A 15,232-nucleotide genomic window follows, 5' to 3' on the forward strand; every position below is an offset into this window, starting at 1 on the left:
GTTATCCTTCTTGAGTTTGCCCTTGCCTACCCACCCGCCTCCGCCGATCCCCATTCCACCCCGCGACCGCGAGCGAGGCGAGTAGGGCGGCTTCGTCGTTCGTCCTGCTGCTTCCGCCGCATCCATCCTGGTGAGCACATCCTCTTCCGCCGCCGCCGCCGCCTGCGGCCGATCCCCATCCGTCGCGCGCGAGCTCGTCCTGGTCCTGCTGCTTCCGCAGCATCCGTTACGCGCATCCTCTTTCCCATCTCTCTCTGTGTCTACCTACGAACTTTTTTTTCTCGAATTTGCGCGTTAACCCTAGCTTCTGTTGTAGAAATCTGCCGTAAACCTTACTACTAGTAACAGTTTGATGGCTCCCAAAAAGGTTTCCCATGCTAGATCCGCCACTGTAGTATTACGACTATAAGTTTTTTTTTTTGTTTTCACAGCAACTTAAAGAAATAAGCACTGCGCAACACAGTAGAATAGCCATAAAACGAGCCTTAGTGCCATGGTTTGGAGCATTTTGCTGCTGGCGTGAGAAGATGTTTCCATTCTGTTGGTTCAGCATTTTAGCTGGCGTTTAGCTAGATGTGCAACCTAAGGACGTCTGGTTTAGCAAGTTTAATGTCCAAGTTATTATTCTATAGTTAGAAATGAAGGTCTGTTGATTAAATTACAGTAGTTTAGCAAGTTTAATCACCAATTAGGGTTAGATTCAATCGACTGGTTTGAGGCAAAGTGTTTACTTTATTGTAGATCTTGTTGCTTAAATTACATCGGCTGGAGAGGTTCCGACTTAACATGCTGTAGCATCGATGTAGTGTATTCCAAGCCTCTCTCTCTCTCTAATTAACCCATCCACATTATCTAAAAAAAATTAACCCATCCAACTTTTTGGAGATTTCTTTGGTGGGTGGTCAGGCGGTAATAGCAGTTTGTTTCCAAAAGTTTTGGAGATTCAGCGGATACACATGAAACATGTTTGCCATGCTTAGTCTCTTACCAAAGGCTTTTTTTTTCTTGCAGATATGACTTGTTGAGTGGAAAGAATCAATATAGGACAATCTATTTTGTTCTCAATGTGTAGAAGAAACAGTCTGTAACCATACATACTTATTAATACGACTAGTGAAATCTAGACATGGACGATGAGAATGGCCTTGAGCTTAGCTTGGGTCTCTCTTTGGGTGGGACATCAGGAAAGTCTAAGGCTAGAGATGCTCCTCTAGAACCTAAAGCAGAGCCTCAAGTGGAAGAGAGCAGTAGCAAAGGTGTTTCACAAACTCCTGAGGCTCCTTTTGTGCATTACTATCAAACAAATACAGAGAACCAAGAACACAGTAGCAAGCAGAGACACAGCCCTGCTGCACCACCGTTTGGGAACTTCTGGGGACAGCCAGGGAGTTCTTCTGTTCCTGTGGCAGATGGATCCAATGAACAGAAGCCAGTCTCTAGTAAACGGAAATTACTTTCTGAGGAGATAAGTTTTCAGAAGAAACCTAATACAGCTGCTGAGCAACCTGATGCATTTAGTAAGAGCTCTGACGGTGGTGTAAAAAACGCTCCTATTTCAATTAGCACGGATGATGGTTCAACAGGTGAAAACGAGGATGTTGCAGAATCAGAAGCAGAAGGCTCAAACTCTTGGTTGGTTGCACAGCGTGAAGACAGTGCTAAGGGATCTGTTGTCAATAGAGGATCTGACAGAAAACGATCCAGTGATGATGCTGCAGTTGGTTTTCAAGGAAAGAGGCAGCCAAGTTTCTCAGGAAGTGAATCCAGCTCTGGAAAATTGCCACAAGGAAATCCTTTGTCATTGCAAGCATCAAATGTTGTTGCTGTGCCATATCAAGTCCCGTCTCAGGTTTCAGCTCCTCCCAGTATTACCAATGCATCAAATTTCACTCCAGTATGTACAGTGCAGTTGAGGCCACCTACAAACAATGGACTAGCTGTTACAATGGGCAGTACCTCTCAGGTAGCTTTTGGTTATCCAGCTGTCCAGCTACCAACACTAGAAACAAGCTCTTCATGGGCTTTTGGTGCTCCACCTCAGGCTATGTCCTCTTTTACTGCAAAAGACAAAGTTGAACGAGCAGGAATCAGTCAAGCTGACGATGGCAAGAAAACTCAAGGTTAGTTTACCTGTGAACAACGCCCACACTCTCTCAGAACAAAGAACAAAAAATGTACTGTTACCTGTTGTGGTTCATCTCTAAATAACAAATATATTTGAAGTCAACAAGAATTAAGATACTTGGTCTGGGTTTGATCACTACATTTTTAGCAAAAAACTCTATGGTTCTGTCGCAAATGTCGTTGGGTTTGGTATGATAGAAGCATACTTTGAGACATGCCACTGATCTCATTTAGTTTCAGAATATTTATGAGTAGTTGGAAGCTGCATTGCTGCTTGTATGCATACAAGAACTGCCTTTGTCTATGGTATTTTATGATCTGGTAACGTAAAATAAGTGGAGATTACTTCTTATGCGCTGCTGTTTTTATGCCTAAATAATCATATGTTTGAATTTGAAATTTTCAGTATTTACAAGTTGCATACTGATTCATTTTTCCCCCAACTTCAGAGGCTGGTGCTTCCTCTTCTGCTCTTGTGGAGGATGACAAGAAGTCTGATAGGGCATTACCTCTCATGGGTTCTGCTATAAGGCCAGGCATTGCACCAAATGTCAAATTCGGAGGATCTGGATCGTATCCTGACCTTCCCTGGGTTTCTACCACTGGTACTGGACCAAATGGCAGAACCATATCAGGTGTAACATATAAGTTTGGCAGAAACGAGGTGAAGATAGTCTGTGCCTGCCATGGCACCCACATGACGCCGGAGGAATTTATTCGGCACGCAAGTGCAGATGCTCCGGGCCAAGAAAATAGTGCAACTTTGCCGGCATTTCCTGTCGGGAACCAAGCAGCCTCAGCCCAAAACTAATTCACCGATCTGTATGACGGTTTCAATGAGTGCTGGACTAATACCTGTTGCGCCCTTTGTGTTTATATCCTCCATTCCTTATACTATTATTATTATGTATTGGTGCTCATCTGATATTTATCTTGTAAGTTTAGACACGTCATGTTTTATGCTTGTTGTTGAGGATAAATTTGTTGTATGTCTTTAACTTATTATTATGCATCTTTTTAGGAGGATCAAACAAGTCGGAGCTTTAAATAACCTGAATTCCGCTGTAGCCATATGAAGTCATGTGGATTTTTTGCCAATTGATGGTGTGGTGGAATAAAATGCGGCATGTCTTGAATTACATTTGTAGATTTGTCATAAAAGATAAGTTCATGTGTTTACGTTTTAAGTAGGTTTTGCGAATATACGCGCGATTAGCAAAGTAAGGCCATGTTTAGTTTCCAAAAAGAATTTTTTTTTATCGCATTGTATGTTTGACCGGATGTCGGAAAGGGTTTTCGGACACGAATGAAAAAACTAATTTCATAACTCGCTTGGAAACCGCGAGACGAATCTTTTGAGCCTAATTAATCCGTCATTAGCACATGTTGGTTACTGTAGCACTTTTGGCTAATTATAGACTAATTAGACTTTAAAGATTCGTTTTGCGATTTTTCATGCAAACTGTACAATTAGTTTTTGTTTTTATCTATATTTAATATTCTATACATGTGTGCAAAGATTTAAAGTGACGTTTTTGGAAAAAAAATTAGGAACTAAACTAGGCTTAATAATACAAAGTACATACATCTATACTTTTTATAAAGTTACAACCCGCTAACTCTAAAACTTAACATGCAATCATGCCACATCATCACCCACTAGTAATAACATCATGCAAGCATGCAACATTATCTATAATCTATTTAATTATACAAATCAACATGCAAGCATATCCAATCACCACCTCTCACATCATTTCCACAATATTTTAACTAATATATCTATCATTTTTATAATATTTAATGCATACTTATCAACATGTTCCATATTAAAGTACGAGTACGAGTATCATTTGTTTGTTTAGATAAGTACCGATAAACTCCGACATTTCATTTCATTTCTTTTTACTCCTAGCTTGATTATCGAAAAAATATATTAAAAAATACTTATAAATTACCGGAGCAAAGCATAGGGAATCACCTAGTTAAAGAATATGAACGAGTACCTATTGAGGTATCATTGAAATGTTTCTTTTCAAAAAAAAAACCATTTATATTAACAGCGTAATAATACTATTCAATGACATTTACTAGAATATGCTATCTATGTCAAAAAAGAATCAAATCCTGGCTAAGATTCATAAGCATGATTTGATTATTTTTAGGACGGAGGGAGTAAGAGTATAAAACAACCGCTTAGCATTATATGTATGTTCCAACATCAATATCACTGTATTCCTTGGCACGGATGATATCATATTGGAAGTGTGGGTCACGTGCGGTTGCTAGCCAGATCGTCGAAGTCGTGCCTCCGCAACTCTATATTTGTCGGGCATGTTAAAGAATTATAAGAAACAGCTGGCTAGTAGTCCGTTTCTAAGAATTTGGAGAAACCGACTTTCTCAACTTATAGTTTATTTTTTGGATTCTACGACTACAACATCTCAGAATTTGAACGAAAAACTGAACTGTTTGCAGAGCTCCTGATTTTGAAAAAAGCTGCAGACGACAAAACTCCTCCACTCTAAATAAGCCATTCGTCTGCCTCGACGGCTTGACTCGCTGAACCCCCGCCGCCTCCTTAGAGCATCTCCAAGAGACTCTCTAATAGACTCTCCAAGCTAAATTTTGGCCATTTTAGCAAAAAAAAAACCTACTCCAACAGCCTCTCTAGTAGAATGGCTAAGCTAAATGACTGGCTAAATTTCTCTCCTCAATGGCCAAAATTGACTAGCCCAAACTGCCTAGCTATTCGTGGGTCCCACGCAGAGAGTCTTTCTCTCACGCCACCTCCGCGCCACATCCACCGTCGCCTCCTCCGGCACCGGCCGCGTCCGGCGCCGCCGCCTCCGATCCCGGCCGCACTCGGCGTCGCCGCCTCCGCGCCCGGCCCTATCCGCCGCCGCCGCCTCCAACCCCGGCCGTGTCTGGCGCCACCGCCTTCGACCTCGGCGCACGGGAAGAGTGCCGACTGCCAAGAGAATAGGAAGAGGGAGAGAAAGAGGAGAAAGAAGGTATCATAGAGGCTGATGTGTGGGTCCCAGTGTCATAGGCTCGAAATGGAGAGTGTAGATGGAGAGGCCGTTGGAGCGAGGAATGAGTTTGGCTTGACAAATCTATTGGAGAGCTGGCTATGTGGGAGTTTGGAGAGTCCGATTTGGAGAAGCTGTTGGAGATGCTAGCGAGCTTTCACGGGCCATAATATAAGCCCATCGACGTATATGGGCTGGAGTTTCGGCCCATTCAGAATAACCTGCATAGCGGCCTCGAAATCCACTAACCCTCTCTCACCTCAGTCAGACATCGTCCTCTCCATTGCCGCTAAGGTCTTCGCCGCCGCCGCCGCCGCCGAGAGGGGAGGCCGCCGACTTCAGCGATGCCGACGGTGAGCGTCGGCCGGGACCGCTTCTTCGTCGCCCTCGGAAGGACATACAGTAAGCGACCCGCTGCTCTTGCGCCGCCCCCCACCCCACTAAACCCCAATCACGCGAGAAACCCTATCTGACATCGGTGTTCTTCTGCTGGTTGCTGCAGCGCAGGAGGAGTTCGAGGTGCTCTGCTTCGAGTTCGGCATCGAGCTCGATGACGTGGTGCGCTGGCGCTCGGATCTGGCTGAGACTTCGGCCTTCGTGCTTTGGTTTCGAGTTGTGTCTGATTTGGGTTGTTGTGTGCTCGTGTAGACCACGGAGAAGGCCATCATCCGGAAGGAGAAGCACCTGGAGGATGATGACGGCGAGGTGGATGGTGATGACGACGAGGTCATCTACAAGATCGAGGTCGCCGCCAATAGGTGAGGGAATCTTGGTGTAGAGATAAGCCCATGCCGCAGCAGTTCAGCTCTAATTATCTGAAACAACCTTGATTTTTTCCCTGTTGAAGATTAATTAGGCTTCGAATTGAACTGGTATAGTCCCTACTGAAGATCTGCAGTGAGTTCTTCACGTTTTGTGGCGTGGGTGTGACATGATGATTGACTCCTACTTTTGAGTTTTTGATAGAGTTATAGGTTGGTTACTGTGAATTGTTGTTCCCTTGGTTGTTATAATGCTTGTATCTGCTGGTTGATGCTCGACAGTTGTTTCATTGATAGGGAATTTGTTGTTATTTCAATCCAGAATTTGTGGCAATTATACCAGAAGTCAGAATTCTGTAATAATGTGGGACTGTGTGGAGATCGGCCTCATAACAGATAATGCTGAATTTCTGGTTTCTGATTCTGTTCAGCATCTAGCTAATAACTGCCCTGCCTAGGTGTTCTCTACTTTGATTGATTCAGTTGATATGCTTTTTGCTTCATGGATTCAATCTTCTGCATTTTATAGACTCTGCATTTTACAAACTCTGGTTGCTGGTAGGCTGTTCTCTACTTTGATTGATTCTGTTGATATGCTTTTTGCTTAATGGATGCAAATCTTCTGCATTTTGGTAAACTCTTGTTGTTGTTTGGCTGCTTGCTCTCTTTTTATCTAGTTCATTTCTTCAGTCAATTAAGAGTTCTAGTTTGTAATATTTTTGATGTTTTGGATAAAACAATGAACCATTTTTTATTCTGCTCCATGCTACTATTTTCTGTAATTTTTGTGGCTGAGACATGTAGTATAAGAACATAGTTAACTTTCTTAGGATCCGCATAAGCTGAGGTGGCTTTATGCCTTTGCTTGACATTTCAATTTGGTGTTTGGATGGAAATTTGTTTTATTCAATAACCATTGCCTCATTGGTTTTCTGTATGCACTTGAAGGGTCTTGTTTAGCTTCAGGGAAGGACACTTTGACATCTCAAAACATCACATGTTAATGTTCATTGCAAATGCATGCAGGTATGATTTGTTATGTCTTGAAGGATTGGCAAGGGCCCTCCGCATTTTCACTGGGACTGAAGCGACCCCTATGTACAAAATTTCTTGCATCCCTCGCGATTCAATGCTTCAGATGTATGTTAAACCCCAGGTAACAAATTGATAGGCTATTCCCAGTTTTTCATGTTTTACCTTACATACCTCTTTCTTGTGCTTCAAGTCAGTGATTAATATGGCTATCCATTTTGTTTATGTTGTGACATATTTCAACTTTCAAATAATATTCTTCAAAAGATGTGAACAGTTTCTTCAAAAGATGTGAACATTTTTTTAAGTTAGAATTTGCTTTATTTGGCAGACTTCACAAATAAGGCCCTATGTGGTCTGTGCTGTCCTAAGAGGGGTAACTTTCGATGAAGCAAGATATAACAGCTTCATCGATCTTCAAGACAAACTCCATCAAAATATTTGCAGGTATAGCCTGTCTAACTGCCCACTGTTAATTTTGCTGTATTGACTTCACTATCACCAAGATATTAACTCTGAACACTTTTATGATGGAAAAAGGAAGAGAACTCTGGTGGCCATAGGTACCCACGATCTTGACACTCTGAAAGGACCTTTTTCATACGAGGTAAATGCAATGACATACTAAGGCTTGTTTGGTTTAATGCTGACTTTACTTTTCTTCACTTATTGAGGCTTCCATTTATAGCCCCTAGAAAGCTCCCATGCAGTTTCTTTTTTTTACCACAAAAATCTATTTGATCTCTATTCTGTTACCTGATTTTGTGACAATGTGAATGCCCGACAATGTGAATGCCCAGAGTGAGTTGTCTCATTCTTGTTAACTAACATGTTGACCATGTTGCCCAGGCTTTACCACCACAAGAGATCAACTTTGTCCCATTAAAGCAGGTAAAATAATTTACCAAGTTCAACCAGGCATATACTGTGCCGATCTTGCAGACTATTTACAGAGCAATATAACAGTCTTGTTTTATTTGCTGAGGATTTATACTAATGTTTTATTTGTGTTCTCTTTATTGTATGTTTCAGGAAGAAAGCTTCAGGGCTGATAAACTGATGGAATTCTATAAAGTAAGAAGCCATATAGTTTTTTAGTGCCCATGTAGCAATAACTAGTGCCAGACGAATTTTGAAGTTTATAATTAATTACAGGCACTGAATTTCGATTCTATGATAAGTGCTCTATGTACATATTTATTTGGTTGCTAATGTTCTATGCTTTCTTTGTGCAGTCAGACATGAAGTTGAAGAAATTCTTGCATATAATTGAGAATTCGCCAGTATACCCAGTTATTTATGATAGCAACAGGTGAACTTATTGCATGCTCTGATTATTTGCACACCTCATTTTTTTTCTTTAAATCCTTTATGATCTTAATCGGTTAGAGAGGACCTAGTGATCAGTGTGTAACCATTAGCTCTTTTTGTTACGTTTCTCAAATTCTCAATGCTACAACAAAAATCAACTAGAAAGGACCCATTGCCAATATCTAATGGTGATGCTTCCACCAGGATATCAGTATTAAACATATTTATTTTGTTAATGAAATGGCCTATTTTCAGTCAGCAATGCAATCATTTCTGTGTAAACTTCAACAATTTTCAGGACCGTATTATCTTTACCACCAATCATCAATGGTGCACATTCTGCTATCACTCTGAAGACAAGGAATGTGTTTATTGAGTGTACCGCTACTGACCTTACAAAAGCAAAGATTGTTCTCAATACAATGGTAGGTGCAATGTAACTCTCTCCTCTAGGACTAAATTATCTCCTTTCGGATGAAGATTAAATTGTTGCATTTGTGCTCTGGTTTTTATCTGTATAGGTCACAATGTTCTCTGAGTACTGCAAAAACAAGTTTGAAGTGGAACCAGTTGAAGTTGTGTCACATGATGGAAGCAAAACCATTTACCCTGACCTTTCATGCTATAAAATGGAGGTCTCACTATCTGAAGTTGTTGGACCCATTGGCATCTCTCTAGATGAGACACAGGTATTTTCCAGACCTCATCTCTATGGTAGTTATTGAATAATAACTGAGAAATTAATACCTTATCGTATTTGAATTGACAATGTACTAACTGCCACATTTTTTAATCGTTCTCTCTGTAGTTTGAGCTAAGTTAAATGTTATTCACTTTGGTTACCGTTTTTGCTTGGATACTCTGAAATTAGATTTGCATGCTTGTGCAAGTGAAATGACCCAGTTGTGTGTGCAAAAATGCAGGTTATTTCCCTTCTGAACAAAATGCAGTTGCAAGCTGAAAGTTGTCCATCAAAAGGGGAACCACGTATTTCAGTTTCTGTCCCTCCAACAAGAAGTGACATTCTGCATGCTCGTGATTTGGTGGAGGTAATACATAATTCTCTACCATAGCCTTTTCCATAGTTGCTAATCATTGTTTGGATAATTTTGTACTCAGTTTTCACTTTTGCTGTGAAGGATGTTGCTATAGCTTATGGTTACAACAATGTGCCAAAATCAAAGCCAAAGTGTATGACAATAGGAGGAAGGCAACCACTAAACCGTTTCTCTGATAAACTTCGTGCTGAGGTACTTGAGATATCTCTTGTGATGTACCTCTGGTTTTGCATATATCTTTTCACCAACTGATATTTCTTTGATAAATGAAATATGTGGGGCCAGGTTGCAAGAGCTGGTTATATGGAGGTGCTCACATTTACCTTGTGTTCACGTGAAGAAAACTTTGACATGTTAAATAGGACACAGGATGTAAATAAAGCAGTTATTATTGCGAATCCACGTACTTCTGAATTTGAGGTAACGAGAATTTGTTCTAATCTTCTAGATGTTCAATGCTCTTCTGCTATGATTTGGATATTGAATTCAACTTGCAATTTATTATGTTCTTGGTTTCATATTTTTTCTAAGAGGAGTGTAAATGTTATCTATCATGGTCTAATGTTCCATTGGTAAATATCCTCGCCAGTTCCTTTGTTCCTACATTAGAAATTCTTACTTTTTCATACAAGCCAAGTTGTGAATTAATACCCTGGCCAAGCTGTTAACAGATGAATCTACATTACATATTTCAAATCTTCTTTTGCGGTTAACATAAACAAATTCCAGATGTTCCAACTTATCTCTTCATGTTTTCATTTTTTTGGGGTGCATTTTCTGCACTATTAAGTCTGGCCTTTTGTACTTTATTGCCCTTCTCTATAGAAAAAAGGAAAGAAATCTGCACTGTTCTACAATATCATTTGTTTCTTATGTATGCTATATCTGCCACGATGAGATTTAAGAACATAAAACTGTGTTAAGCAAGCAGTACATGTAATAACTGTTGTTTTCATTGTGGTTTTGCAGGTGGTTCGAACCAGTCTGATGTCATGTTTATTGAAAACTTTGAAGCATAACATAGACCATCCAAGACCCATAAAGGTACTTTGTGAAAATAAGAATGAATACTCATATGCTTATTGTTAGCTCACTGGCATTGAGGTGCTTTTACATGACTTGTAGCATTTTCTTCATCAATATATATTCTCATGATTTCTGAGTGACAAAGCTTCTGTTAGAAACTAGAATTCTCCTTAGCCAAAGGGAAATGTTTGCAGTGGTTGTGATCTTTTTGCATGGCTGTGTATGCAGATATTTGAAGTTGGCGATGTAGTGACATTGGATGAGTCACGTGATGTTGGTGCTTCTAATAATCGTCGACTCGCAGCTTTGTACTGTAATAAGCAATCTGGATTTGAGGTAAGACATGACAATTTGTCCGAATGTGATGTTTAAAGAACTTCTATCCAGCCCTTGTCTAATCATGATGAACTATCCAGGAAATTATGGGTTTGGTAGATAGAATCGTGAATGTTGTGAGAGCTCCCCACATCAAATTTGGCCAGAATTACTATGTTCCTACAAATGTAAGCATTTAAAGTTCTGTATGCATTCAAGTAAATCATCTGTCTTTTGCTGTCTTGAACATTTGTGCTAATGTTTTGTTTGTAGGAACCTGCATTCTTTCCGAAAAGACAATGCAAAATTGTTATGAGTGACGGAAAGCAGATTGGCTACTTAGGAATTGTGCATGCCGAGGTAAATCTTGTCATGAAATGTCATGTAGATTCATGACAATCTGCATGACAATCTCTTCATGACAATCTGCATTTTCTGCACTACTTTTTTAGAGTGGTTTATTCGGGAAGGGGAGGGAGCTTTTTTTTTTAGGGAGAGGAAGGAGGAGGACTGTGCTTTTAAAGTAGTTAAATAAATACGATTGAATTTCTGAATGCTAGTATGTCAAATTTGTCTCTGTAAAATACAAGCAACTATCCAGTTCTGATCAAATCCGCACTCTATCCCCTTTGGTGAAATGAATAGATAACTTCACCTGTACGTGCAATTGTAAATATTTATCAGGTACTAGATAATTCTGTGATTTTGGTCGTGAATTAAGTACAAATTTTGATCTATTGCAGGTCCTAAGGAAATTCGGCATTCCAGACCCCTGCACTTTCGTTGAGATTGACGTTGAGGCTTTGTTATAGTACCACCTGCTGTCAGTCAGGATGTGCTTGCTTTGTTCATTTAGCATGCGTGGAGTATCTAACAGATCAAGCATTTGAGTTTGAACACCGCATGTAATTGTAGAATTCATAATTGCATCTTTTTTGTTCGGGAAGAAATAGAAAATGGCGATGCCCTTTTTTGTCAAAACACTTGATGGGGCCGTGGGGTCATGTTTACTTTGTTCCCATTGTGTAATTTTACATCATTGCTGGCACAGTTTTTTTTTATAAAATGGATATCTAAAATGATTTTGTGAAGATCAATTTGTGGAGACTAGCTACACCTAAAATCAATTTGTGCATATTTTGTCATATTTTTAGTGCAAGCATACGATAGAGCATAAGAAAGCACCAGTTCCTAACTTTTTCTTCAAACTTTCAACTTTTCTATCAAATCAAAATTTTTCTACACACATAAACTTCTAACTTTTTTCTTCAAACTTTCAATTTTAGTCAAACTTTTAATTTTGGTGTGGAACTAAAGTACTAAACACACCCTAAGTAAAACCAGACATCTGAAATTGGCGGGAAAAAAAGAGAGAGAGGAAGAGTACATGGTTTAGTTACACCAACATTTACTGTATTTTGACCCAAGCGGCCTCGCTGGGCACGTCCTTGGATACGACGTAGACGAGGTAGTACCCCGGCGGCGCCAGCTCCGGCTTCCGCGGCGTGTCGACGGTGAGCTCGTACATCTGCCCCTGCGCCGAGAAGCCGGCGACGGGCAGCACGAGCAGGCGCTGGTTCATGGAGTAGCCGTGCGTCGTGAAGGGCGGCGCGTACATGGTCACCCTCACGTCGCCCCACTCCACCGCCGCCACCGGCGTGTGGAACCTGAACGTGAACTTGGTCCCGTACCGCATCCCGCCCGCCGGCACCGACGCCACGTCGATCACCGCCCGGTTCCCGGTGAGCTCCCTGCTCAGGTACGGCGGCGCGAACCGCTCCACCCGCACCTCCGTCGGGAAGTCCACGCCGCTGAAGTTGTACGCCGCGTTCGTGTTCCCGCCGGCGACCAGCACCGTGGCGTCCGGGAGCACGGCGCTGGTGGAGTGGTACATCCGCGCCACCGTCGACGCCGCCAGCGGCCGGAACCGCGACCCCTCCGGGTGCCGCGGCGAGTAGAGGATCGGCGACAGGATGGGCTGCCGCGCGAACCCCCACCCGGAGCTCCCCTTGGCGGCGCCGTTGAGCATGAGCAGGTCGCCGGTGGGGAGGACGAGCAGGTCGCCCATGACGCGGCCCACCGGCATCGCCTCCACCGCCCACACCGCGTCGATCTTGCCTAGGTTGATGCGGGCGCAGTCGCGGAGCGTCGGCTGGTACGTGTTGTTCTCCCCCAGCCTGAACGCCGTCTTGAGCGCGCCGCCGCAGACGATCACCTCCGGCTCCGGGTCGGCGCCGCGGGTCAGGTTGCGGAGGTCGAGCGGGAGCATCGCCGACATGGCCGACGCCGGGTGGTTCCGCCCGCCGCCGGCGAGCTTGGGGAGCTCGCGGACGACCTTGCCCGTCCTGTGGTCGAAGACGACGGAGCGGTCGTTGGCGAAGACGAAGAGGTTGCCGTCGGGGAGGAGGTTGACGAACGGGTAGAGGTTGTTCTCGACGTCGTCGGTGGTCTCGCGGAGGAGCGGGAACTTGATGGACTGGCCGTTGGTCATCCCCGGCTGCGGCACGAACTCGTAGCTGAAGGCTCGCCGGCCGCCGAACACGATGAACCGCCCGTCGGGGAGCACCTGCTGCGTCGCGTACCACCTCCCCTCGGCGAAGCTGTTCGGGTACTCGCGCCAGTCGCAGGTGTCGCACGCGTCGAGCCGCCTCACCGCCTTGTCGCCCTCGAAGTAGCCACCGGTCTGGATCAGGTTGCCGTCGGCGTCGAACGCGCCGGACGAACACCACGTGTCGGTGGCGGTCTTGAGCGACCGGAGCGCGCCGGTGCTGTAGTCGAACTCCACGGCGTGCGCCCAGCAGTCCATGGTGCCTTCCCTCTTGGCGCGCGGGTCGGCGCGGCAGTTATTCATGGGGAGGCGCATCAGCGACCGGCCGGTGGTGCTGGTGTCGAACATGATGGCCTTGCCGTGGCGCATGACGGCGAGGTGCATCGCCGACACGCCGGAGTTCTCGCTGACGATGGTCCACGACCCGGCGTGTCCCGCGGAGTCGTCGACGGGGAGCACGATGGTGTCGAGCGCCGCCTTGCTGGGCGCGCCGAGCAGCGGCACCTTGGTGAGGCCCGTGGCGGTGGCCGGCGCGGCGCCATCCTCCTCCTGCTCGATCTTCGGCTTCCGCTTTGCCTGCTCCGGCGACCCGTCGAACGGGAAGTAATCGCTGTCGGAGCGCGGGCGGAAGATGCTGAAGAGGTCGAAGAACGCCTCGCCGGAGTCGGCGAGGAGGAGGAGCGCCACGGCGAGGACGGCCGCGCGGAGGAGAGACGATGACCCCATGGCCGGCGGCGGCGGCGGCGGCAGAGAGACCGAGGAGGGGGGCTGACCTCTCCTTTGTCCCCTCCTCTCGTGATCTTTCCCGCCTTCTAATTCCGGCCGCCATGGCGGCTAAAATTGGACCGCGAGCTCCATCTCCATCCTCGCTCGCTCTGCGCTGCAAATGGTGGCTGGCATCGCGCGCCGCGTTTCGCGCGGCGCAAGCACAACTTCAAAACTTCAAAGTTCAAACATAGCATATGCCGCGCGCGTGGTGGTTGCTCCCGCCAGAAACGAAGCGGCCGCGGCGGCGGGACGACGATCGACGCTCGGCACGGTCATTTTTACAAACACCTGACCGATGCCAATGATAGCAGTGATATGCAAGGGGTGTTTCTGCAAATATCCCGGACCATTACTAATTTTAGCGGTATTATACAGGGACCTTTATGCAAAAATACTATCGATGTGCCACGCCCACGCGTCTTCTTCCTCGATCAGTTGCCGGCCGGCCGGACGGTGGATGCTGTGCAGCCGGCGAGCGGCGGCGGCGGCGTCTTCTACTTGATCGTCGTCGCCGCTGTCAATCGAAGCCCCGACGAGAGAGACGCACGCGATACGCGTGGAGGCAGGCTAGATTAACTGGGGAAATGAAATTCAATTCATGTGAATGCAAAGCAGTCGATCTTATACATGGATCGCCATGAGCCGTTAACCCTAGAACTGAACTGCACTAAGACCCTGTTTGGATCAGGGTTAGAACATATCACATCGGATGTTTGACACTAATTATAACTATTAGACGTAACCCTGGACTAATTCGCGAGATGAATCTATTGAGTTTAATTAATCCATGATTTGACTATGTGATGTTATAGTAAACATGTGCTAATTATAGATTAATTAGGTTTAAAAAAATTGTCTTGTGAATTAGCTCTTATTTATACAATTAGTTTTGTAATTAGTCTATGTTTAATACTTCAAATTAGTGTCCAAACATCCGATGTAACGGGGACTAAAGTTTAATCCCTGAATCTAAACACTACCTAAGCCGGGACGACCAATCTAAGGAACGGCCATCCTAACTTTATTAAGGTGAAAGAGGTGTATAACTTTTGCAAGATCGACATTGATTAATTAAACTACCGAGAGAGAAAACGGGGTGGGGGGGGGGGGAGAAAACTAAAGAAAAGAAGAAACCGCGCGCTTGACGGTGGACTCATCCTCAATCGACTTCTCTAAAGATGTCGGTCTCCCTCCAAATTAGGATCACCTCTCTAATACTCCCTCCATCCACTTGAGTTGTACGTCTTCTGCATGCGC

General features: G+C 44.4%; 3 protein-coding genes across 3 annotated transcripts; 2 read left to right on the forward strand and 1 right to left on the reverse strand.

Moving 5' to 3' along the window:
* On the forward strand, positions 1 to 3,191 carry LOC127774395 (protein NINJA homolog 1). The gene is made up of 3 exons (XM_052300628.1): positions 1 to 130; positions 1,012 to 2,120; positions 2,574 to 3,191. Exons 2-3 carry the CDS (start codon positions 1,127 to 1,129, stop codon positions 2,933 to 2,935), a joined length of 1,356 nt encoding a protein of 451 aa, XP_052156588.1. The 5' UTR covers positions 1 to 130; positions 1,012 to 1,126; the 3' UTR covers positions 2,936 to 3,191.
* A 2,219-nt stretch (positions 3,192 to 5,410) lies between these two features.
* On the forward strand, positions 5,411 to 11,640 carry LOC127774106 (phenylalanine--tRNA ligase beta subunit, cytoplasmic). The gene is made up of 19 exons (XM_052300385.1): positions 5,411 to 5,558; positions 5,659 to 5,714; positions 5,805 to 5,914; positions 6,944 to 7,073; positions 7,281 to 7,396; positions 7,490 to 7,556; positions 7,799 to 7,840; positions 7,982 to 8,023; positions 8,185 to 8,261; positions 8,559 to 8,685; positions 8,782 to 8,949; positions 9,184 to 9,309; positions 9,400 to 9,510; positions 9,604 to 9,738; positions 10,288 to 10,362; positions 10,573 to 10,680; positions 10,761 to 10,847; positions 10,933 to 11,019; positions 11,403 to 11,640. The coding sequence occupies exons 1-19, from the start codon at positions 5,501 to 5,503 to the stop codon at positions 11,469 to 11,471; spliced, it is 1,791 nt and encodes a 596-aa protein (XP_052156345.1). The 5' UTR covers positions 5,411 to 5,500; the 3' UTR covers positions 11,472 to 11,640.
* Positions 11,641 to 11,755: 115 nt separating this feature from the next.
* LOC127774105 (aldehyde oxidase GLOX-like) lies at positions 11,756 to 14,117 on the reverse strand. The gene has a single exon (XM_052300384.1). The coding sequence runs from the start codon at positions 13,931 to 13,933 to the stop codon at positions 12,068 to 12,070; it is 1,866 nt and encodes a 621-aa protein (XP_052156344.1). The 5' UTR covers positions 13,934 to 14,117; the 3' UTR covers positions 11,756 to 12,067.
* Positions 14,118 to 15,232: the final 1,115 nt, after the last annotated feature.

This window comes from Oryza glaberrima, chromosome 5, assembly GCF_000147395.1.
Source record: "Oryza glaberrima chromosome 5, OglaRS2, whole genome shotgun sequence".
Lineage (NCBI taxonomy): Eukaryota > Viridiplantae > Streptophyta > Magnoliopsida > Poales > Poaceae > Oryza > Oryza glaberrima.